This window comes from Ustilaginoidea virens, chromosome 3 (assembly GCF_000687475.1).
Source record: "Ustilaginoidea virens chromosome 3, complete sequence".
NCBI lineage: Eukaryota > Fungi > Ascomycota > Sordariomycetes > Hypocreales > Clavicipitaceae > Ustilaginoidea > Ustilaginoidea virens.
The window spans coordinates 208,241-230,330 of NC_057318.1; the positions used below are offsets into that span (position 1 = coordinate 208,241).

General features: G+C 53.1%; 5 protein-coding genes across 5 annotated transcripts; 4 read left to right on the plus strand and 1 right to left on the minus strand.

The window, feature by feature from the left end:
* Window positions 1–944: 944 nt before the first annotated feature.
* On the plus strand, window positions 945–5,935 carry UV8b_03355 (uncharacterized protein; the record flags this gene model as incomplete). Its single annotated transcript, XM_043140853.1, has 2 exons — window positions 945–4,107; window positions 4,191–5,935. 2 exons carry the CDS (start codon window positions 945–947, stop codon window positions 5,933–5,935), a joined length of 4,908 nt encoding a protein of 1,635 aa, XP_042996787.1.
* Window positions 5,936–6,552: 617 nt separating this feature from the next.
* Window positions 6,553–7,142, plus strand: UV8b_03356 (uncharacterized protein; the record flags this gene model as incomplete). Its single annotated transcript, XM_043140854.1, has 3 exons — window positions 6,553–6,684; window positions 6,786–6,833; window positions 6,936–7,142. The coding sequence occupies 3 exons, from the start codon at window positions 6,553–6,555 to the stop codon at window positions 7,140–7,142; spliced, it is 387 nt and encodes a 128-aa protein (XP_042996788.1).
* A 113-nt stretch (window positions 7,143–7,255) lies between these two features.
* Window positions 7,256–9,095, plus strand: UV8b_03357 (uncharacterized protein; the record flags this gene model as incomplete). The annotated part of the gene is made up of 2 exons (XM_043140855.1): window positions 7,256–7,483; window positions 7,557–9,095. 2 exons carry the CDS (start codon window positions 7,256–7,258, stop codon window positions 9,093–9,095), a joined length of 1,767 nt encoding a protein of 588 aa, XP_042996789.1.
* Window positions 9,096–12,865: 3,770 nt separating this feature from the next.
* On the plus strand, window positions 12,866–19,961 carry UV8b_03358 (uncharacterized protein; the record flags this gene model as incomplete). Its single annotated transcript, XM_043140856.1, has 3 exons — window positions 12,866–13,051; window positions 13,166–18,293; window positions 18,397–19,961. 3 exons carry the CDS (start codon window positions 12,866–12,868, stop codon window positions 19,959–19,961), a joined length of 6,879 nt encoding a protein of 2,292 aa, XP_042996790.1.
* A 1,101-nt stretch (window positions 19,962–21,062) lies between these two features.
* UV8b_03359 (uncharacterized protein) lies at window positions 21,063–21,377 on the minus strand (the record flags this gene model as incomplete). Its single annotated transcript, XM_043140857.1, has 1 exon — window positions 21,063–21,377. One exon carries the CDS (start codon window positions 21,375–21,377, stop codon window positions 21,063–21,065), a length of 315 nt encoding a protein of 104 aa, XP_042996791.1.
* Window positions 21,378–22,090: the final 713 nt, after the last annotated feature.

Here is a 22,090-nt window from a genome sequence, read left to right on the forward strand (position 1 = left end):
TATTAGTAATTACAGTATTTACAATATACCTGCTAATAACTAATATCAGGAGATATGACTGCTAAATACGGCCTATTAATCAGGGCATATTGCGTATTTTCTATAGCTAAATGAGCGGAAATCGCCCCATAGCGTGTTACATCTTATGAGGAGTGGGATGTAGGACTTTGTATCTCAGGATACTGTGGGTACTTCTGCTATTATACTACCTATAGTATACGGCTTTCTATTGGCTCAAACCCTGGTCCAGTACAAAAGCTGCACCTTAGCACCTTCAAAGGGATGTACAAATCTGTCGCAGAACCATAGGCCCCACCTTCTTTGCCCCAACCCGCCATGAAACCCCCAAGAATTCGAACCCGACCGAACATTCGTCCGTCAACTTGACCAAGCGTGACGTTGCAGCCCTCCCACCCTACTCGCACCGCCTAGAACTCCCGACCAGAACTTTATTAGACCGTAATCACTGTCTTTCCTTTTAACCTCGTACTGTTTTTTTTTTTTTTTTTTTTTTTTTTTTTTTAAAAAAAAAAAAAGTTTTCCAAGCATTGCTTTTCGGCACCCCCCAAAAAAATCGCCAGTATATATATGCTGTTCTCGAAAGCATAACATTTTCAGTTCAAAATTTTCGTCGATAGCAGCCTCATACTCGGTCCGGATATCATCAAACCCATCCAAAATTACTACGTGCCCGTAATCCGACACCCTCCTTGATACTCATCAGAACTTTTAACCCCTACGACATCGGTACACGACATCGGAAAAGTGATAAGAACGTTGGACCTTGCACATCTGGCGTTTGTTCATCCTTGCACTATCGCCGCGGACGAAACGACAATCTCATGATTCCCTCAACCCCTTGCCGTCGATAGGCTTCGCCGTCCCCTTGTGGACATCGACTTTCGAGTATTTCCGAAGGTGGCAAACTACTCTTGGAGCTGAAAATGAACGAATTACCTGTTACCCATCGGTCGAAGGACTTGGTCTCGTCAGGCCCCGACGAAACTTCGCGTCCGACTGCCCAATCATCCGACACCGCCACTGCCATCTGCCGAATATGTCGCGGGGAGGGAACCTCCTCCGAGCCGCTGTTCTTTCCTTGCAAATGCAGCGGCAGCATAAAATATGTCCACCAAGACTGTTTGATGGAATGGCTCTCGCATTCTCAAAAGAAGCACTGCGAGCTTTGCAAGACGTCTTTCCGATTTACAAAACTTTACGCACCGGACATGCCGCAGTCCCTCCCCGTGCACATATTTCTGGAGCACATGGCGAAATATCTTGTGCGCAACCTGTTGACGTGGCTTCGAGCCGTAGTGACAATCACTGTTTGGGCCTGCTGGTTGCCTTACTTTATGCGAGTTGTTTGGGCCTTCATGTTTTGGATTAGTGACGAAGGGTTAGCAGCAGGACCCTTCGATTCGCGGCAAACGACCAAATCATTCAGGCCAAATAGTGATTTGCTCAGTTCGACTGGGTCGTGTCTCAAGGAGAACGTATTTTACGACAGCATCACTTCCCGAAACAGCGTTGCCTTTTTGAACAGTACCGCCGATTCTACATCACCGACCTTGCTGAGCGATGTTGGATTTTTGAGAAATCTCACCCCAAGTTCGACGGTAAATCGAACTATTATTACCGTGATTGAGGGCCAAATCATTACAGTTCTCGTCATCGTGTGCTTCATTCTGGTCATTCTGGTCCGTGATTACGTCGTTCAGCAGCAACCAGAAATCAATATGCGGGCTGCCTTTGCTGATCAAGGAAATATTCAACCTGCTCCTCATCCGCATGTCGAACAGACCGTCGGTGATGAAGAGGGACATCAGTCGGATGAAGCCAGATCAGATGATGAGACGCCAGAGCCTGCTGTCCCGGAAAATGAGCCTTCGGAATATGATGTCGAGCCCCTTGTCGAAGTCGAAGCGAAAGCAGAAGCAGAGGCTGGGGCTGAGGCAACCGAAGGCTGTACAGCCCCTTCAACCGCGCCATTGTTTGCTCAACCCACTCCGATCTATGCAGCTGAGCAACAGTCATCCACGGCCCAAGACGAAGTAGTCGCTGGTCTAGAAAATAGAGCTAGTGTCATTGACTACCTGCGAGTATATCGTCGCGCTGACGGTAATCTCGAGAGAATTCTGGAAATTGTTGAAGAAGAAGGTTTGGAGGAGAAGCTTGGCTACTGGGTCAACGTTACCAGGCGGTCCATACGTGAGAGAGAGACGACTGCGCAACAAGCATCTAGTACTCCTACGCCAGAACAGCCTGCCCAGGCCAATCATCCAGTTACACCAACCATTGACCTTGACGAGTTTGGCGCGAACAGAACTTTGGTCCCCGGTCCGGATGAAAGTGAGTGTTCTCGCGAACACTCAAAAGGCAAGGAGCGGGAATGGTTGCCCATTTCTCCAGGACCTTCGATTACTTCATCACCAGTAGCCGGCGCCTCCAGACCAAGAGCTCGCTCAGATGGCCCTGAACTGCACCAAGTCACGAATCCTTTGGCGAACAATAATTGGTCCTTTGCTGATCTTCCTGCTACGTCTGAGGTGGAAGACACGAACCATGACTGGGTCTCAAACCCTACCCCGAATTATCCCACCGAAATCATGGCCGCTGGAGATGATTATTGTTCAAGACATGATAACATTCAAAGCGAGACTCCTAGCCATTCGATCGACGGCGATGACGACACGTTCGTTGACCACAGTAGTGGCTTGCCTCCTGCCATTCCGGATGAGTCCGGTGTTGCTGGTGAACCAGAGCAGAGAGGTCTACTGGTTCGTGTGGCGAACTTCATGTGGGGCGATCTGGATCATCACCAAGGCGCCGAAGAGCAGCAACAGGAACCCGCGGCGGTTGACATCGGGGGAGATGCTCGCGAAAATGGCGGCGCAGAAGAGAATGCTTGGATTGATGATGACGTCGCGGAGCCGGCAGACGCTAATGGTGATGCCAACGTCGGCGAAATAGAAGTGGCTCCTGCCGCAGGCATGGATGCTGATGCTATGGATGACCTTGAGGACTTTGAAGGGGTAATGGAACTCCTCGGCATGCGAGGTCCCATTGCGGGCTTATTCCAGAACGCTATCTTCTGTGCGGTTCTTGTGTCCGTCACCATATTTACATGCATCTTCATTCCTTACAACATAGGGCGAGTCTCGGTCTGGATCATCGCTAATCCAGTTCATGTCGTCCGCATCTTCATGGGACTTTCGAAAGTTGTTCAGGACACAGCAATGATGATCTTTGGTTTTGGATCATGGTGCGCTTTGAACATTATAGACATGTTTACGGGCGTCATTGGTGGCGTCATAGGTGCGAAGATTGTCTTCGCCAGAAAGGCATCCTGGGGGCTTTGGACAGGCGCCGGTTCCAGAGTCGTGGATTACGCACTGATGGATTTTCCCATGACAGCGTCTGAAGTGCAGAACTTCTCCGCTATTAGCCACGAAGCCTTGAACTCTGTGAAAGGAAACGTTGGCTGGGCTTTTGACCAAGTCGACAACGGCCTAGCGATCCTCACCAAACCCGACCTCGCGGCTTTGTTAGATGGAAGATTCTTTGCCGCGATCGCAACCGCCGCCGCCACCCTCGCCACGGCTCTAGGCGGAGTCGCAGCAAGACTATCAGAGCCGAGTTCGTGGGTAATCGACCTAGGTAAGATCGGCCCTCGCACGCCGATAGATCCGAGTCTCGCCTACTGGTCTGGACTAGATCGCTTCTGGGCCATTCTAGCCGGCTATTTGACCCTAATCACCATCGGAGCACTATATCTGAGGAGAGACAGTCCTTTCTCGCGAGGCGACATAATGCAGGCTTGGGAAGCTGGTGTTATCGATACACTTCATCAAGCAAGTGGTATTATGAAGGTCATTCTTATCATCAGCATCGAGATGCTGGTGTTTCCTCTATACTGCGGACTGCTGCTTGACGGTGCTTTGCTACCCCTCTTCGAAAACACCACATTCAAGTCTCGCATTCTCTTTACATGCAACTATCCCTTGACATCTATATTTGTTCATTGGTTTGTTGGCACGGGTTACATGTTTCATTTTGCCCTTTTTGTCTCGATGTGCCGCAAGATTATGCGGCCGGGTGTTCTATGTAAGCTTTTGCCTTTTACGATCCAGCTTTCCTACCTGAAGCTTCCGAGCGTGCTTGTACTTTTACTGACATGATTCGACTAGACTTTATCCGAGATCCAGACGATCCCGAGTTTCACCCGGTGCGAGATGTGCTGGAACGGAACTTGACGACGCAACTACGCAAGATCCTTTTCTCGGCTTTTGTTTACGGCGCTCTTGTTATTGTTTGCCTCGGCGGTGTCGTCTGGGGTTTGTACTACAGCATGCCCGGGGTCTTGCCAATCCATTATTCTTCCAACGAGCCCGTGCTAGAATTTCCGGTGGATCTTTTGTTTTACAACTTCCTGATGCCTCTGGCAGTAAAATTCTTCAAGCCGAGCGATGGATTGCATTCCATGTACACCTGGTGGTTCCGCAAATGCGCACGTGGACTTCGACTTACTTATTTCCTGTTTGGCGAACGGCGCATTGATGAAGAAGGTATGCTTCAACTGAGCCCCGAGTTGCAGCAGAAGTTGCCAGCCTATAAGTGCTTTCTTCTCGAGCTTGATGAAAACAACAAGGTCATCCCCAAGACATGGAGAGACACTCTTGACGGCGGTGATGCCAAACCTAATACGACCATGTCTAAAAGGGAGATGCGAGAAATGAGACATAAAAAAGCTCACCTCGTCAAGACGGGGGAACTCGAAAAAAGCGGTCGCTTCGTGCGTGCTCCTGCCTCTGATAGAGTTAAAATTCCAAAGGGACAAAAAGTCTTCCTGACTGTATCCGAGCGTAATCATCGCAAAGATGGCAAGGAGGACACTGATCTGTACTCTTTGGAACAGTATCAGCTGGTATACGTGCCACCAAACTTTCGGGTCAGGATTTTCTTGTTCATTCTGTTTATTTGGCTCTTTGCTGCCGTTACGGGCGTCGGCTTTACTATCGCACCTTTGGTCCTTGGCAGAAGTATGTTCAAGGCCTTGATACCAGCGCATATTCGGACAAACGATATTTACGCCTTCAGTATTGGCATCTATATGTTGGGTTCTTTAGCATACGCAATGCTCCGCCTGCGTTTTATTACTGCCAAGGTGCGAGAGTGGGCTACCAAGGTCCTCAAGGAAGTCTGCGACGGCAATAGCGGTAGCCGAGTCATTGGTGGCACTCTGCAAGCTGCTAAGCTCCTTTACGCCTACTTCTTCTTGTTCATCGTTTTTCCTATGGTGGTTTCTACGCTCATGGAACTCTATGTCAGCGTTCCGCTTCATACGTATCTCAACCCACCCAAGCCATGGCAGAGCGATGCATCAACACCACGCCATGGTGCACACGCCGGTCAGCATACCATCCGTGTAATCCAGTCATGGACTCTAGGGCTTTTGTACCTGAATCTGGCAACCCGGATGATAACGTCCCTATTTCCAGATGCTCGGGTCGCCGTAGCTGTGCGGTCTGTCATGCGTCGTGGGTACCTACAACCTGATGTTGATGTTCTCACCAGAGCCTTCATTGTGCCTGGTGTTACGGCTTCTCTTGTTGCCATATTTGGGCCACCGCTGACAGCAAACGTTCTAATCAATCTTGGCGCGTTTGGTCCTTTAAAAAACGTTGATGGTGTGATGGTCGCAGCAGACGCCGTCAGTCTGTCACTCATTTACAGACACTCCTACCCGGCAGCCGCATTGGCGGCTCTCGTAACAAAATATGCAGTCGGGCTGGCCAGGGTATTCAATCGGTGGACGGCAGGAATCCGAGACGAGGCTTACCTGATAGGAGAGCGACTCCACAACTTTGGAGCTGTCACGGCAGGTTCCCGGAAGGCTAGGAGGGCTTGGGGCGCGGCTGGTGGAAGGCTTTGATGGACAAACGTTTTTTCTTTTGCGAGCCATGTACTATAAGTAATTGAAGGAGGTGTCTAGTGGAAGTGTGCACAGATGAGACGAAAACTGTACGACACCACAACCTGGCTCAGGGTTGACCATTTACATTACGAGTATGGGCTGAAGCCGGGTAACCTGTAGCGTCGCGAATATACATGTTTCCATGTGTAATGCGGCTGGGATTGCAATCTGATGCTGAGCACGGAGGATAGTAGGCAGGTGAGGTAAAGTTTGCATCGTGAACAAGGCTCGCTTTTGGCAAGACTACCCTATAGAGCGCACATGGGATCATATAATGTGAAATAGTTAAACGCAAATTATTGAATCCGAGCTTTTTATTATTTGAAAGTCACATTCACAGCTGATGAGATACTGCCCTCTTTCGTTTTAGTTTCTTCTGGCGAGGGGAAGCCCACGCGAATTCTAGAGTCCGTACCTCGTAAGAGATTCATGCATAAGAGACGTTGCTGTTCTTATGTTGGGGCTGTGTGCGACCTGGGAAGGGGCCCCCGTTGCCCATGACGCCAGCCGCTAAACCGAAACGGGCGACACTGCTATGGAGTATTGACCAACATTGACCAAAGCAATCAGACCCAATGCCGATCCACACAGCCCCCGCTTCCTTCCCAGCCAAGACCGGTGTCGCACCACCAAGTTCCCAACTCGTCAATCGTCCGTCGCTTCCTGCCTGCTCTGCGGCCTACAACATCACGACAGGTAAGGTAAAGGTAAGTTTGTCTGTTACCGGAAAGCTGGCAGAAATCTCTGCACCAGCTGCCGCCAAAGCCAGCACGTTTATCCGTGATTGTGCGCGGGGCTTCATCACAAGACGCCAAGGGGCAAGTGCCATCCCTCCCCCTTGATGATTAATAAGCCGGTGAGTGGTGGAAGTGCATATTAGGAGAGAAGGCGATGACAAGCCCGACGGCAGCGCTTGACGACGGTATATCAGCGCGCGCATGCTGACAATGGCGCACAGGCTACTTTCATCTTCAATCAAAATTTTGTTCCCTATTTTCCTTTAGTTCAGTCTCATCGCTTTACGACCTTGCCGAGTTTCTTATTATCGGGGTCCTTTTCCATACCGTTTTGCACTACCGCCCAGTGCTCGGGGGCAACCGAGTTTCTTTTCTGTCAACTACTGAACATAGCGGCGGGGAAAAAAAAAAGAGGGTATGAGACGTGATCATTCGCCGATAGTGCAGGAAACAGTGCAAAAGCAACCAAATTCAACGTTGGCATGAGGATCATCCAAGGATCGACTGTTTGGCATCACACATAATATCTTGATAGGACGCGATGGCCGAGCTTCCCTCTTCGCCTCCTAGTGAGGCTGCTAGTGCCGGGGATGCTCTTTCTTGGTACAAGTCGCAGTACGAGATGTTGGAATCTGAGTTGGCAGAGTTTCGGGAGTCGAGTCGCGAGCTTGAACAAGAGCTGGAGAAGGATATTGAAAGGGCGGAGAAACAGGAGCGACAGTTGCAAGAAAAGGTCGAGACGTTGGGTTTTGAGGTTGAGGAATGGAAGGTCCGTGACTGCTTGTTGCACCCATTAAGACTTCTGCATGTAACGACTGGATGGGCTGACATGTTCTGCGCAGAGAAAATACAAGGAGTCCAAGACCGAAGCGAGCGCTGCGCAAAACGCGCTGGAAAAAGAGATTACAGCCCTTCGAGATTCGAACAGATCGTTTCAGCTGAAGCTGAGGGATATGGAAGTAGCCAATGATGATTTCGAACGCCAGGCTCGCAACACTACGTCGTCCCTCGAGGACATGGAGTCCAAGTACAACCAGGCCATTGAAAGGGGTGTGATGATGGAGGAGGAGATCAGGTCCGGCGAAAAAGAACGAGAGACGCTTCGCATCGAATCACAGCGGCTTCGGGAGGAGCTTGCTGAGCTCAAGATTGAGGCTGAATTGCTTCAGCACAAGCTGAAGAAACAGGAGAATCGGCACTTTTCCTCCATCTCGACTGACCTGTCCGTGATGGGCTCACCCACCTTTGACAAGCACGTCGAGACCTCTCCAAACTCCACTGCCAGCTCCCCGCTCATCACCACACCACCGGAGACCAGAGGACTTTCTGCCGACGGGCCGCTCTCGGAAGCACATGAGCCACCGTCGCCACCCATGTCCGACGCCTCTGCCCCCTTGGTCAAGGCCAGCACGTCTGCTCGGCCGGTTGGGGTCCCGACGCGCAAGTCTCGACTGCCATCCTTGGACAACAGCATTGCCACCAAGTGTCGCGTCAAGTCGGCCAGTGCACGTCAAGGCAGTCGCTTGTCAGGAGGATCGTCAAGCCTCCGAACACCAATGACACGATCGACAACCAACCCCGCCTCGGCGAAACACAAAGTTTCAGCATCCAACTCGCTCACACATATTCGCTCACTTACTGCTCAAATGCAGCGTCTCGAGGCTAGGGTGCAGCATGCGCGGTCAAAGCTTCCCGCACCGGCACACACGCCTCCCCGCGTGTCCCCTAGGTTGGCAGCGCACGGAGTTCCGTCAACGGTTACGATCCGGTCTCGGAAGCGAGCCGTGGGGTCATCTACTTCATCCCTTGCCGGGGACGAAACCACGCCTACCAACTTCCGATGCTCGACGTCTTCCAAACCCAGCCATGTTCCGCGGCTCAGCACGTCTGGAATCAGCCGGCTGTCGTTTGGTCCTCTCCCGAACCGAGCACCAGAATCAGAGGCCAGCCAAAGCCGACCAAGCTCCCGAGCTAGTGTATCATCATATGCCAGACCTTCATCTAGAACTGACATGGTGGCCCCGCGTCTTCCCGTGTCGCGAACGTCTGTATCTGGCGCAAGAACACCTTTAGGACGACCTAGATCATCTATCGGCGGCTCGTTGCACAGCCACTCGGCCAGCATGACCCGGATCGATATGGAAGAAGACTATGAAGGCGAGTTCCGCACGCCTAGCCGCCGCGGCACCTGCTCCAAGCTCGAGCTGGAAGGCGCTGTCAGCGGCATCCCTGTACCAGGAAGCGCAATTCCCACACCAAGCACCAGAAGACAGAGTGGCAGCGGGCCAACGGCCGGCAGGCGAACTAGCACAGGTGCCGGAACCAGCCGGCCAGGGACCTCAACGACCAGAAAACTCAGCGACTTGGGCGAGACGTACTAAGCGACTAGCCAAGGCTGCATGCAACTATACCGCGTTCTTTTCCCTGTCTCTTTCGTTGCTGTTTTGCTCTGGTGGGTGGGTAAAGTGCTGGACGCGATGAAAATCCTCTACAGTTTTCTCTTTTGGCGTCGACACCAAGAGGCGCAAGTTTCTACGACCATATGAAATAAGACTTAAGCGAGCTACACCGGTTGAAGGCGAATATACGGTTACCTAATGATGATGACGACGTCTTTTCGAGCATATAGTTTTCCGGTGCGGTGTTTTTGTTGAAGATGGCCCTTTGTGATTGCGAGCAAAGGGAGTTTGTTGGTGGTTTAAGCGACCGAGGTTGACTGATCACAGTGATGCGAGTGGCATTCAGCAGCGGCGGCGGCCATCACTTGCAAGGATGATGATAGGGCTGTAGTAGTCAAACAGAACCGTTGAGGAATACGCCTGCGAGGTGGTGCAGTTGCAGTAACACATGTAAATATGCAGACGAGCATCATTTTTTTTTGTCAGCCTGGCGGGAGCACCCTTTCCGTGGGAGTGGCATTTAGGCCCCTTTGTTATCGAAACCAATACAAGCTACAGAGTAGAATCCAAGCCACAGAGTAGAATCCAAGCTACAGAGTAGAATCCAAGCTACAGAGTAGAATCATGCGTGGGCTGCCGAGTTCGATGGCTTTGTTTCTTTGCTGTTGCACGGCGGCACCCAAGATCTGGGACAAAGTGCTGGCACCAAGAGCAGTGAACCGACCAGACACCAGCGAGCGGGACCAGACATAGACATGTTGAGAAGAGAAGACAGAACTCGCCCCGCTTGATAGAAACCCGCCATTGCCGCCCCAAAAGGTCCCAGTCAACTTGCCACGATGTCCTCCCGGCTGCCAGTGCAACTACTGGAACTGCCTGGCAGCTGCAACTTTGTCCCGGGCGCTGGAATTTTTCCTTGTTTCGGATTGGGATGGGGCTGGGTCAAATCTGGGGTGGGTGGGTGCTCAACAATTGGGGAGGCGCCTGGCGGCGGGTGAGACTAGGCCCAATGGAAAATGAATGGGGAAAGAAGGACGGAGTTGGGCCGTGGCTAGCCTGGAGTGCCTGGACGGATGGGCGGGGAGATGACAGTCTGGTACGTACCTGGTGGGAGACGTACTGCGTATGCGCAGTACGGAGCGTGGTACTCGTACCCAAGAATAAATAAGGTAATTGGACGGACGGACAGTTATTAGTTCACGACGGGTGGGGTCAATTTCTCGGAGTTTCTTTAGGATTCTTGTTTTGTTTGGTACTCCGTATGTGTAGTGGACATTGGACACGGTTGTTTACACGCGAAATACCAAGACTTTTCCCGTTTCTTTTCTTTTCTTTTCTTTTCCTTTTTTTTTTTTTTTTTTTTTTTTTTTTTTTTTTTTTTTTTTTTTTGGAAATGAATGAAAAAGAAACAAAGATAAAGGAAGAAGCTGGTCCGGGTACTCTGTCGAGGCCCCAGTGCCGTTGAAAATGGGAATATGCACCAGACATCCTCTGCAGAACGGCGGTTCCCTTGGGCTGGTGGGGCTCGAATCGGGATGGATTGTTGGAGCTTGGCTTGGTCGGACGCACAAGTAGGAGGCGGGCGGCATGTCTGACCCGTTGACGACGGTTGGACCCATTCGCGATTTGCGATGGGGCGAGGATGGATTGCAGCAACCAGCTTCCACCAGGGCTCAGGTTCCTAGCCAGTAGTGATCCCGGGCACTGACGGATGGGCCGCGGATTCCTCTTGGAAGCTACTGATGTTATTGATGTTATTGATGTTATCGATGTGTCTTGCGGAAAGCGCACATGCGAGAAACGGGGCCTAGCTATCAGTCGCGTCGCCGGCTGCTTGTTGCCTGGCTGACTTGTTGATGGTGCGTGATCGGTGATCGGTATGTGCCTGACATGTCAGTGTCAGCTTCTTGTGTGCCCACCCAAGGTAGGTAGGTAGGCTGTAGGTACATGTAGGTAGGCAGGTATATAGCGAATCTGACCAGACCAAAGCTAGAGGCTGGCCCAAGTCGGCGCATCTACAACTCCATTTGGCACATCACGTAAGTTCCCAGCGTCGAAGCCTGGCTTACTCCGCGCTTGCATGCATTTTGTCCAACACCCAGCTGTGTCGGTTCGCCTTTTTGACCGTTTCTTCTGCTCACCCGTGATATTCCAATGGCAGGAGCAGGATGGCCCTGCAGAATCGCCAGGACGGAGCAAGCCAAGCGCGTGCGCGCCGGGGCTGTAGGGGATGGGGATTGATGATGATGCCGGCTCGAGTAGGAAATCGAAAATCCGAGTCGACATCGAACCCCCCGAAGCCGAAATTGACATTGAAACCGTTGTGGACTCTTGACTCTTTGAGAGCGAAATATATCCGCTTTCGTTGGCGAGACCGTTGATCGAGTCTTGGGCCCAAGGTAATGTCTCCTCGTTTTGCCATCCCGTCCTCTCCCGCGAAAACCCAAGTCGACAACCCTAACCCATCGCCAACTGTCACTCTATTACGGAATTGATACGCTGACACGCTGATACGCTGCTGGGGCCAAGTCGGGACAGGGCTGGGCGTGACGAGAATCGACTCCCCACCCGGCGACTACAGTACGTCGCGCGAGGATGGCACTGTACTTCCGTTCAAGTCCATCGCACGACTCCTTAGGTAGGTACCTACGTAGCAATTGGCCACTTGTTGACGACGGGTTGGCATTAGATGCATTTGGTTGTGGTTGCATCTGAAGGAGCACTCGTCGGGTCAATCTGAATCCCACTGTTTTGACTGCGGGATGCACTATCTACCTCCTGGGGTATCCAAGATACCAAGCAGGTAGCTACATATGCACAGCAAGCCTCGTTCATCCAGGAGGGACGAGGGCTTGCCTCAGGTCTGACAGTGTGCAAGCTACCTTAGGTACCTTACGCAGCACACGTACCAGATGCAGGCACGGTGTCGGCGTCGTGCTAGTACGGAGTACGGAGTACCCGTTGTCAAAACGGGCACGGACAATCTGGCCCCACGCAACTGCACCCCCCTTGTCACTTACCATACCCGTTCGCTAGCCTGGCTTAGTTGACCACTGACTGAACCTTTGGCCCCAACAGAATGACGGAAGGAGAAAAGAAAAGAGCTAACCAGACTTTGAGTCAATCCACCAAGCTTGGGTGTGCCCGTCCATCGCCATTTTGTCTGCGCTGAACCCTGCAGGTTCCTTCCGTCCTTCTTCCCCCCCCCCCCCTCCCCCCCCCAAACTTCTTGCACGCTCCTCCAAAGTTGCGGGTTTTAGTCCTTCAATTTCAGTCGTCTTCCAAAGCTGTCCCTGCTCGAAGCTCCTCCTCGAAGCTCCTCCTCGACAATCACAACATACTCTGGACATTGGACGACCCTTGCTCAAGTCCAACAACCGAAACAATCCAAAACTTGCAAGCTTTGGTCGCCGTGTCTCCTCCCTCGGCGAACTTTTAATCTTGCTTTCTCTTGCTGGGACACCTCTTTTTTTCCCTTCCCCTCCCCCCCTTTCTTCAATTGCTAGCGGCTGCGAAAGAAGGATTGGTTGAACCTATTGATTGTAGACGAGCAAACAGACTGGCCTCCATCCAGTTGTCTGATTCTGTCTACGACTACGAATCTAGCGCGAGAAGAACAACGACTGAGCAGACGGCTGGTTTTGAGAGCGCCCGGCCCAAGCTTTCAAAACCTCCAGTTTGTCTTCCACCCGAATCCCATCCCTCCGACTACTCCTCCCTCCTAATCACTTTAATCCGCCATCACAGCCGCAATGGTGGCTTCAGGAGCCAACGGCACCAACGGCCGGAGGGTGCCTGTTGCTAACGGCCACGCTTCTTATGCCGAGAAGCACAACATTGCAGACCACTTCATTGGAGGCAACAGCCTAGCCAATGCGCCGCCGGGCAAGGTCAAGGACTTTGTTGCCCAACATGATGGTCACACAGTTATTACAAACGTGAGTTGCTTGTCACGAAATGCTTTACGATGGCAACCCCCTCCCTCTCCTTTCTGAGCAGCATCGAAATTGAGAAAATCCCAAGTAACTAATTGGTCGCTTTGCTTCTCAAAGGTTTTGATTGCAAACAACGGTATTGCCGCCGTCAAAGAAATTCGGTCCGTTCGAAAGTGGGCTTATGAAACGTTTGGTGACGAGAGAGCCATTCACTTCACCGTCATGGCCACCCCCGAAGATCTGCAAGCTAATGCGGACTACATTCGAATGGCCGACCATTATGTGGAGGTTCCTGGCGGCACCAACAATCACAATTATGCCAACGTGGAGCTGATAGTGGATATCGCCGAGCGTATGAATGTACACGCTGTTTGGGCTGGCTGGGGTCATGCCTCGGAGAACCCCAAACTACCAGAATCTCTGGCTGCTTCGCCCAACAAGATTGTCTTCATTGGCCCCCCCGGCTCGGCCATGCGTTCGCTTGGCGACAAAATTTCCTCCACAATTGTTGCTCAGCACGCCTCAGTGCCTTGCATTCCGTGGTCAGGAACCGGCGTTGATGAGGTCCGGATCGACAAGAATGGCATCGTTACCGTCTCCGACGAAGTCTACGCCAAGGGCTGCGTAACCTCATGGCAAGAAGGTCTGGAAAAGGCCAAGGAGATTGGCTTTCCAGTCATGATCAAGGCCTCCGAAGGTGGTGGCGGCAAGGGTATTCGTAAAGCTTTGGGCGAGGAAGGCTTCGAGGCCCTGTACAAGGCCGCCGCCAGCGAGATTCCAGGGTCTCCCATTTTCATCATGAAGCTGGCTGGAAACGCCAGACATTTGGAAGTCCAGCTGCTCGCCGATCAGTACGGCAACAACATCTCGCTCTTTGGAAGAGATTGTTCCGTCCAGCGGCGCCACCAGAAGATTATCGAAGAGGCGCCCGTCACTATTGCCAAGCCCGACACATTCAGAGCCATGGAGAATGCCGCTGTTCGCTTAGGCAAGTTGGTCGGTTACGTATCCGCCGGTACTGTGGAATACCTGTACTCGCACGCCGATGACAAGTTCTACTTCCTCGAGCTCAACCCGCGTCTCCAGGTCGAGCATCCTACCACTGAAATGGTCAGTGGCGTTAACTTGCCCGCTGCTCAGCTCCAGATTGCCATGGGCTTGCCTCTGCATCGTATTCGTGATATCCGAGTCCTGTACGGGATCGACCCCAGAACCTCCGGCGAGATTGACTTCGAGTTCAAGAACGAGGGCACCTCGCAGGCGCAGCGACGACCTACACCCACTGGCCATACCACTGCCTGTCGTATCACATCGGAGGATCCTGGTGAAGGATTCAAACCTTCCAATGGTGTCATGCACGAGCTGAACTTTCGAAGTAGTTCCAACGTCTGGGGTTATTTTTCCGTCGGTACGCAGGGCGGTATTCACAGCTACTCCGACAGTCAGTTCGGTCACATTTTTGCGTACGGCGAGAACCGGCAAGCGTCTCGAAAACACATGGTCGTCGCCTTGAAAGAACTCAGCATCCGTGGTGATTTCAAGACCACCGTTGAATACCTCATCAAGCTGCTCGAGACAGAGGCCTTTGAGGATAACACGATTTCCACCGGCTGGCTCGACGAACTGATATCCAAGCGCCTGACTGCAGAGAGACCAGACACCATGCTGGCCGTGGTGTGTGGTGCCATTACCAAGGCTCATATTGCCAGCGAAGCCTGCATTGCCGAGTATCGCGGTGGCCTGGAAAAGGGTCAGGTCCCGTCAAAGGAGATCCTCAAGACCGTCTTTACCATCGACTTCATCTACGAAGGTTTTCGATACAAGTTCACTGCCACGCGTGCGAGCGCAGACAGTTACCATCTCTTCATCAACGGCTCCAAATGCACCGTTGGTGTTCGCGCTCTCAGCGACGGTGGTTTGCTGATTCTTCTCGACGGTCACAGCCACAACGTCTACTGGAAGGAGGAAGTCGGCGCCACCCGCCTGTCCGTTGACAGCAAGACTTGCTTGCTCGAGCAGGAGAATGACCCTACTCAGCTTCGAACCCCCAGTCCCGGCAAGTTGGTTCAGTATGCCGTTGAGAACGGCTCTCACGTCAAGGCTGGCCAGACTTATGCCGAGGTTGAGGTCATGAAGATGTACATGCCCTTGGTTGCCCAGGAGGACGGCATTGTCCAGCTCATCAAGCAGCCTGGCGCCACTCTAGAGGCTGGCGACATTTTGGGTATACTTGCCCTGGACGACCCCAGCCGCGTGAAGCAAGCCCAGGCTTTTGTTGACAAGCTCCCTTCGTACGGCGACTCCGTCGTGGTCGGTTCCAAGCCCGCTCAGCGCTTCTCCGTTCTTCGCTCCATCATGTTTAATATCCTGAGTGGTTACGACAACTCCGTCGTCATGGCCGCCGCCCTTAAGGAGCTCATCGAAGTCCTTCGCAACCCCGAACTGCCTTACAGCGAATGGAATGCTCAATTCTCGGCTCTGCATGCTCGCATGCCTCAGAAGCTGGATGCTCAGTTCGCCCAAATCGTTGAGCGCTCCAAGGCTCGCCACGCCGAGTTCCCTGCCAAGGCACTGCAGAAAGCTTTGTCCAAATTCCTGGAAGAAAGCGTTTCTGGAAACGACGCCGAGACGTTGAAGAATACTCTGGCTCCTCTCACTGACGTCCTGAACTCCTACGCCGAGGGAACCAAGGTGCACGAGCTCAACTTCATACAGTCCTTGCTGGAGACGTACTGGGAGGTGGAGAGACTGTTCCTCACGCACGCTCAGGAGGACAGCGTCATCCTCAGACTTCGTGACCAGAACAAGGACAACCTTGGCAAGGTCGTCCAGACTGCTCTATCCCACAGCCGTGTCAGCGCGAAGAGCTCTCTCATCCTGGCTATTTTAGACGAGTATCGCCCCAACAAGCCCAACGTCGGCAACATCAGCAAGTACCTGCGGGATTCTTTGCGCAAACTTACCGAGCTTTCATCTCGCGCCACCTCGAAGGTGTCTCTCAAGGCTCGCGAGATCATGATTCAATGCTCGCTTCCTTCTTTGGAGGAGCGTACCGCCCAGATGGAGCACATCCTTCGATCATCCGTTATCGAGAGCCGGTACGGAGAGAGCGGCTGGGACCACCGTGAGCCCAATCTCGATGTCATCAAGGAGGTTGTCGACTCCAAGTACACCGTTTTCGACGTACTCCCGCTCTTCTTCAGCCATGAAGACCCCTGGGTCGGTCTTGCAGCTCTGGAAGTCTATGTTCGCCGTGCGTACCGAGCCTACATCTTGAAGCAGATTGACTACCACAACGACGAAACCGACTCGCCGCTGTTTGTTTCTTGGGACTTTCAGTTGCGAAAGATTGGCCAATCAGAATTCGGCCTACCTCTTCAATCTGCTGCACCCTCTACTCCTGGAACTCCTGGAATTCCCGATCCCAACCTGAAGCGCATCTACTCCATTAGCGACATGTCCTACCTCAGCAGCAAGTGGGACGAGGAGCCCTCTCGAAAGGGCATCATCGTACCCTGCAAGTATCTGGATGATGCCGAGGAGTTGGTGCAAAAGGCCCTTGAAACGCTGGCATTCCACAACAAGCAGACCAATCAATACAATGCCACCGCCAGGTTCAATGAGCTCGCCGACAAGCGCAGGCCCTTGTCTGCCATCAAGAGGGATTCAAAGCTTGACGGGGAGCTCTCTGCCGTCATCAATATCGCTGTTCGCGACGCTGAAAGTAAAGATGACAAGGAGCTCCTGTCACGTATCAAGCCCATTGTTGAGCAGTTTCGCGGCGAGCTGTTGGCTCGTGGCGTGCGACGGTTGAGCTTCATATGCGGTCACAGCGACGGCTCATACCCGGGCTACTACACGTTCCGAGGACCAGAGTACCTCGAGGATGACAGCATTCGTCACAGTGAACCTGCTCTTGCCTTCCAGCTTGAACTGGGACGTCTCGCCAAGTTCCACATCAAGCCCGTATTTACCGAGAACAAGAACATTCACGTCTACGAGGCTGTTGGCAAGGCCGTCGACACGGACAAGCGGTACTTTACCCGCGCCGTCATTCGACCTGGTCGCCTCCGTGACGAGATTCCCACTGGCGAGTACCTCATCTCGGAGGCAGACCGCGTCATTAACGATATATTCGACGCCCTCGAGATTATCGGCAACAACTCATCCGATCTCAACCACATCTTCATGAACTTTACTCCCGTCTTCCAATTAGACCCTCGGGCCGTTGAGCAGAGCCTCCAAGGTTTCTTGGATCGGTTCGGTGCTCGTGGCTGGCGCTTGCGTGTCGCGCAGGTGGAAATCCGCATCATTTGCACAGATCCCAAGACGAGCACGCCTTATCCTCTTCGTGTCGTTATCACCAACACCTCTGGATACGTCGTCAATGTCGACATGTACGCAGAGCGAAAGTCGGAGAAGGGCGAATGGGTCTTCCACAGCATTGGGGGCACCAGCGAAAAGGGACCTCTGCACTTGCTACCCGTCAACACTCCTTATGCCACCAAGAACGCTCTCCAACCCAAGAGGTACAAGGCCCACCTCATGGGAACCCAGTACGTGTACGACTTCCCCGAGCTCTTCCGTCAAGCTATCCAAAACAGCTGGATCAAGGCTGTCAAGGACCAGCCGGCCTTGTCTAGCCAGCAGCCCAAGGCTGGCGACTGCGTCTCCTTCACCGAGCTTGTTCTCGACGACAAGGACCACCTTCAGGAGGTTAACCGCGAGCCCGGCACCAACGCTTGCGGCATGGTCGGTTGGATCTTCAAAGCACGTACCCCCGAGTACCCTACCGGCCGCCGCTTCATCGTTGTTGCCAACGACATTACTTACAAGATTGGATCGTTTGGTCCCAAGGAGGACAATTTCTTCCACAAATGCACCGAACTGGCCCGCAAGCTCGGCATACCCCGCATCTATCTGTCTGCCAACTCTGGCGCTCGACTGGGTCTTGCTGAAGAGCTGATGCCGTTTTTCAAGGTTGCGTGGAACGACCCTGCCAAGCAGGATGCCGGTTTCAGGTATATGTACCTGGACGAAAAGGCCAAGGAGACTTTCAAAAACGAAGTCATGACCGAGGAGGTCACGGAAGATGGCGAGAAGCGCCACAAGATTGTCACCATTGTCGGCCGTGAAGACGGTCTTGGCGTTGAGTGCTTGAGAGGATCTGGTCTGATTGCCGGTGCCACCAGCAGAGCCTACAATGACATTTTCACCGTGACCTTGGTCACCTGCCGATCAGTTGGTAAGTATAGCACACACCCCCCCCCCCTCTCTCTCACCTTTCGTGAGGATCCTTCTCACTGCCTGCCACAGGCTGTCTCGTCTTTTCTAACCATGGTCTACAGGCATCGGCGCCTACCTCGTCCGTCTTGGCCAACGTGCCGTCCAAATCGAGGGCCAGCCCATCATCCTGACTGGCGCTCCCGCTCTGAACAACTTGCTAGGCCGTGAAGTGTATACGTCTAACCTGCAGCTTGGTGGGACGCAGATCATGTACCGCAACGGCGTCTCCCACATGACTGCCAATGACGACTTTGCCGGTGTTTCGCGCATCGTCGAATGGATGTCATTCGTGCCAGAGAAGCGCAATGGCCCCGTTCCCGTCAGCCCCAGCTCCGACTCTTGGGATCGCGATGTTGTCTACAGCCCACCCCAGAAGCAGGCCTTTGATGTACGATGGATGATTTCTGGCAAGCATGACGACGACGGCAGTTTCCAGAGCGGCCTCTTCGACAGGGACTCCTTTGTCGAAACGCTCGGCGGATGGGCTCGAACTGTCGTTGTTGGACGTGCTCGTCTCGGAGGTATCCCCATGGGTGTCATTGCGGTCGAGACTCGGTCCGTCGAGAACATCACCCCCGCCGATCCCGCCAACCCCGACTCTATGGAGCAGGTCAGCAACGAGGCTGGCGGCGTGTGGTACCCCAACTCGGCCTTCAAGACTGCTCAGGCCATCAACGACTTCAACAATGGTGAGCAACTGCCGTTGATGATTCTGGCCAACTGGAGAGGCTTCTCTGGTGGTCAACGCGACATGTACAACGAAGTCCTCAAGTACGGGTCCTTCATCGTCGACGCTCTCGTCAAGTACGAACAGCCCATCTTTGTTTACATTCCGCCCTTTGGTGAACTTCGAGGCGGATCTTGGGTTGTGGTCGACCCTACAATCAACCCCACCGTCATGGAGATGTATGCTGATGTCGAGGCTCGTGGTGGTGTCTTGGAGCCCGAGGGCATGATTGGCATCAAGTACCGCAAGGAGAAGCAGCTCGAGACGATGGCTCGCATGGATGCAACCTATGCCAGTTTGAAGAAGGAACTGAACAGGAAGGACCTGACTCCGGAGCAGGCTGCCGACATCAAGCAGAAGGTGACGGCTCGCGAGAAGGAGCTGCTACCCGTCTATGCGCAGATTGCGGTGCAGTTTGCTGATTTGCACGACCGTGCCGGACGTATGAAAGCCAAAAATGTCATTCGCGACCAGCTGGAGTGGGCAAACGCGCGTCGCTACTTTTACTGGCGCCTGCGCCGTCGTCTTAACGAGGAGTACATTCTCCGCCGAATGGCGTCGAGTGTCTTGTCATCATCATCATCGTCATCATCATCATCATCTGCGGACCCGAACTCGACCAAGGCCAGCGAAGTACGAGCGCAAAACCTGCGACTTTTGCAGAGCTGGTCAAACATTACTCCGTTTGACCGCAGCGATAGACAGGTTGCTGAGTGGTATGAGAAGGAGAGGAAGACGATTGGTGACAAGGTTGATGTTCTCAAGGCTGAAAGGCTGGCTCTTGATGTAGCGGAGCTGGTTCGTGGCCAGAAGGCTGCAGGCTGGAAGGGTGTGCGTGAGGTGCTGAGGGTCATGCCCGTTCAGGAGCGGGACGCGATTCTGCAGTATCTCAAGGAATAGGGGGCTATACTGTGATGGAAGACGCACTCTCGAGAGAATGAATGTTTGGAGGAGCATTCGTTTTCGACAGGAGTAGGGGGTTATATATGGTGATGAAGACGAGATGGAATACACTACACGCTCGACGAGAATGAATGTTTGGAGGAGCATTCGTTTTCGGCACATGAAGCTTGTGATTCTGTTCTTCTTTTCCTTTTCCCTGCTTGGGCAGATGTAGATTTAGAGGGCAGTGTATAAAGTATTGGCGTTTGGGGCTGCGGACTACCCAGGTGCTTGATTTCGATGTCATGCTTATGATGATGTACAGATGGATGAAAAGCCGACCAAGTCTGGGGAGTATATGATGTGGCGCAGGGATTTTCTATGGAAAACCGCATCGAGGCGCATGCGCTACATTTGATGGATTCTCTGCGGAAAGCATGAGACGGAACAAACGCACCATGTGCCTTGCTTTGCTTTGCTTTATACGACGAGGTTGGTATCTCTTGGTCTATTGTACATTTGAAAGCATACACACACACATATATATGTACATGCACATGATGCAGCCCACCCCAGCAGACGCAGACGCAGACGCAGACGCGTAGACATGCGTTCCCTCGGACCCAGCGATGTCGTGTCGTGTCGTGTAGTACGTACGCGTCGTCGGACGCATTTGCCGCGGCGCGTCTCGGCGACGGGTGCGATTCTGGCGAATGTGGTGTCGCTGTGACGGAGGCTGTTTGCCGTGGTTTGTGTTGTGGTGTGTTTCTTTTTTTTTGGTTGGGGCTGCTTGCTGCTTGATTCTTGCTGATTCTTGCCGATTCTTGCAGCTTGATCCTTGCTGCTTGGGAGATTTTCTCTGCTGCGAGCGTCTTGTGTTGCGCTTTTCCATTTTCCTCTTCTTTTTCTTTTACTGTTTTTTTCTTTTTTTTTGTTGGGTTTGCTGGGTTTGCTGTGTATGCTGTGTCTGCTGTGTCTGCTTTGTCTGCTGTGTCTGCTGTGTCTGCTGTGTCTGCTGTGTCTGCTGTGTCTGCTGTGTCTGCTGTGTCTGCTGTGTCTGCTGTGTCTGCTGTGTCTGCTTGCTGCTCGTTTCGTGCCCCTCGGACTTCTTTCTGCCCGCTACTCCGAGGCCCTCGTGTTCAGCTGCAGGCCGTGCCACTGCTTCATGACGTCGCCCAGCGCGCTGTTCACCATGCGCTGCTGCTTGAGCGTGGAGGCGCCCTTGAAGGCCGGGCTGGCAATGTCAATGGCGTACATGCTGCCGCAGCCGCCGGAGACGTCGCGCACCAGCAGCTCCGTGGGCTGGAGCTTGTCGCGGAGGAGGGCGGCGATGGCCTGTTCGGCGGGGGTCATGGATTCCTGCCGCGAGGAAAAGGGCCGGGCGGGGGCGCGGGAGATGCGCCGGAGCAGGAGGCCGAAGCTGTGGCGGATCATGCCTTTCTCGGTCTGGATGGTAGCCGAGCTTTGGCCTGGATTGGATATGCTATGCTGGAGCTGGCTGGCTGGCGCGGGTGGAGAGGCCGGTAAGCAAGGGGCTGAGATGCGTCAAACGGGGAGCAGCAGCAGGCAGCAAGGCAAACGTCTGGTAAGTTTTCGTCGGTTGCTCGGGCCCGCGGGAAGGGCAGTGGTTGATGGAGGACGAGGACGTGGCCGACCCGATTTGCAGCTGTGTGACTTGTTGTGATTTGTGGTGATGGGGAGTCAATCATCTGCAGGGCCAGGTTTGCCGAGATGGGCCCAGGCCAGGGGAAGTGAGGTGGGGCTGCATGACATGACGGCGGGGCGGGTGACCCGCGCCAATCAGCCTGTGGTACGGAAGTGGGGGCCGCCGCTGGTGGTGTGATGTCATTGCCAAGCTTTTTTTGCCAGTAGGTTGGGGCACAGCAGCAACAAAAAAAAAAACAAAAAAATAACCACCACCGCCACCACCACCACCACCACCACCACCACCACAGAGAATAGAGCAAGAGAGGCTTGAGGGAGATTTTGAGACTATAAAGTCGGAATCCGGTCCAAGGCGACAGGGACGAAGCAAGCTTTTGGCGCTTCGTTCGCCGGCCAAAGTCGGGCCCCCTCTCACTCTTTTTTTTTTTTTTTTTTTTTTTTTGCATTTTCTTTTCTTCGATACTCGTCCTCGAGGCATTTTT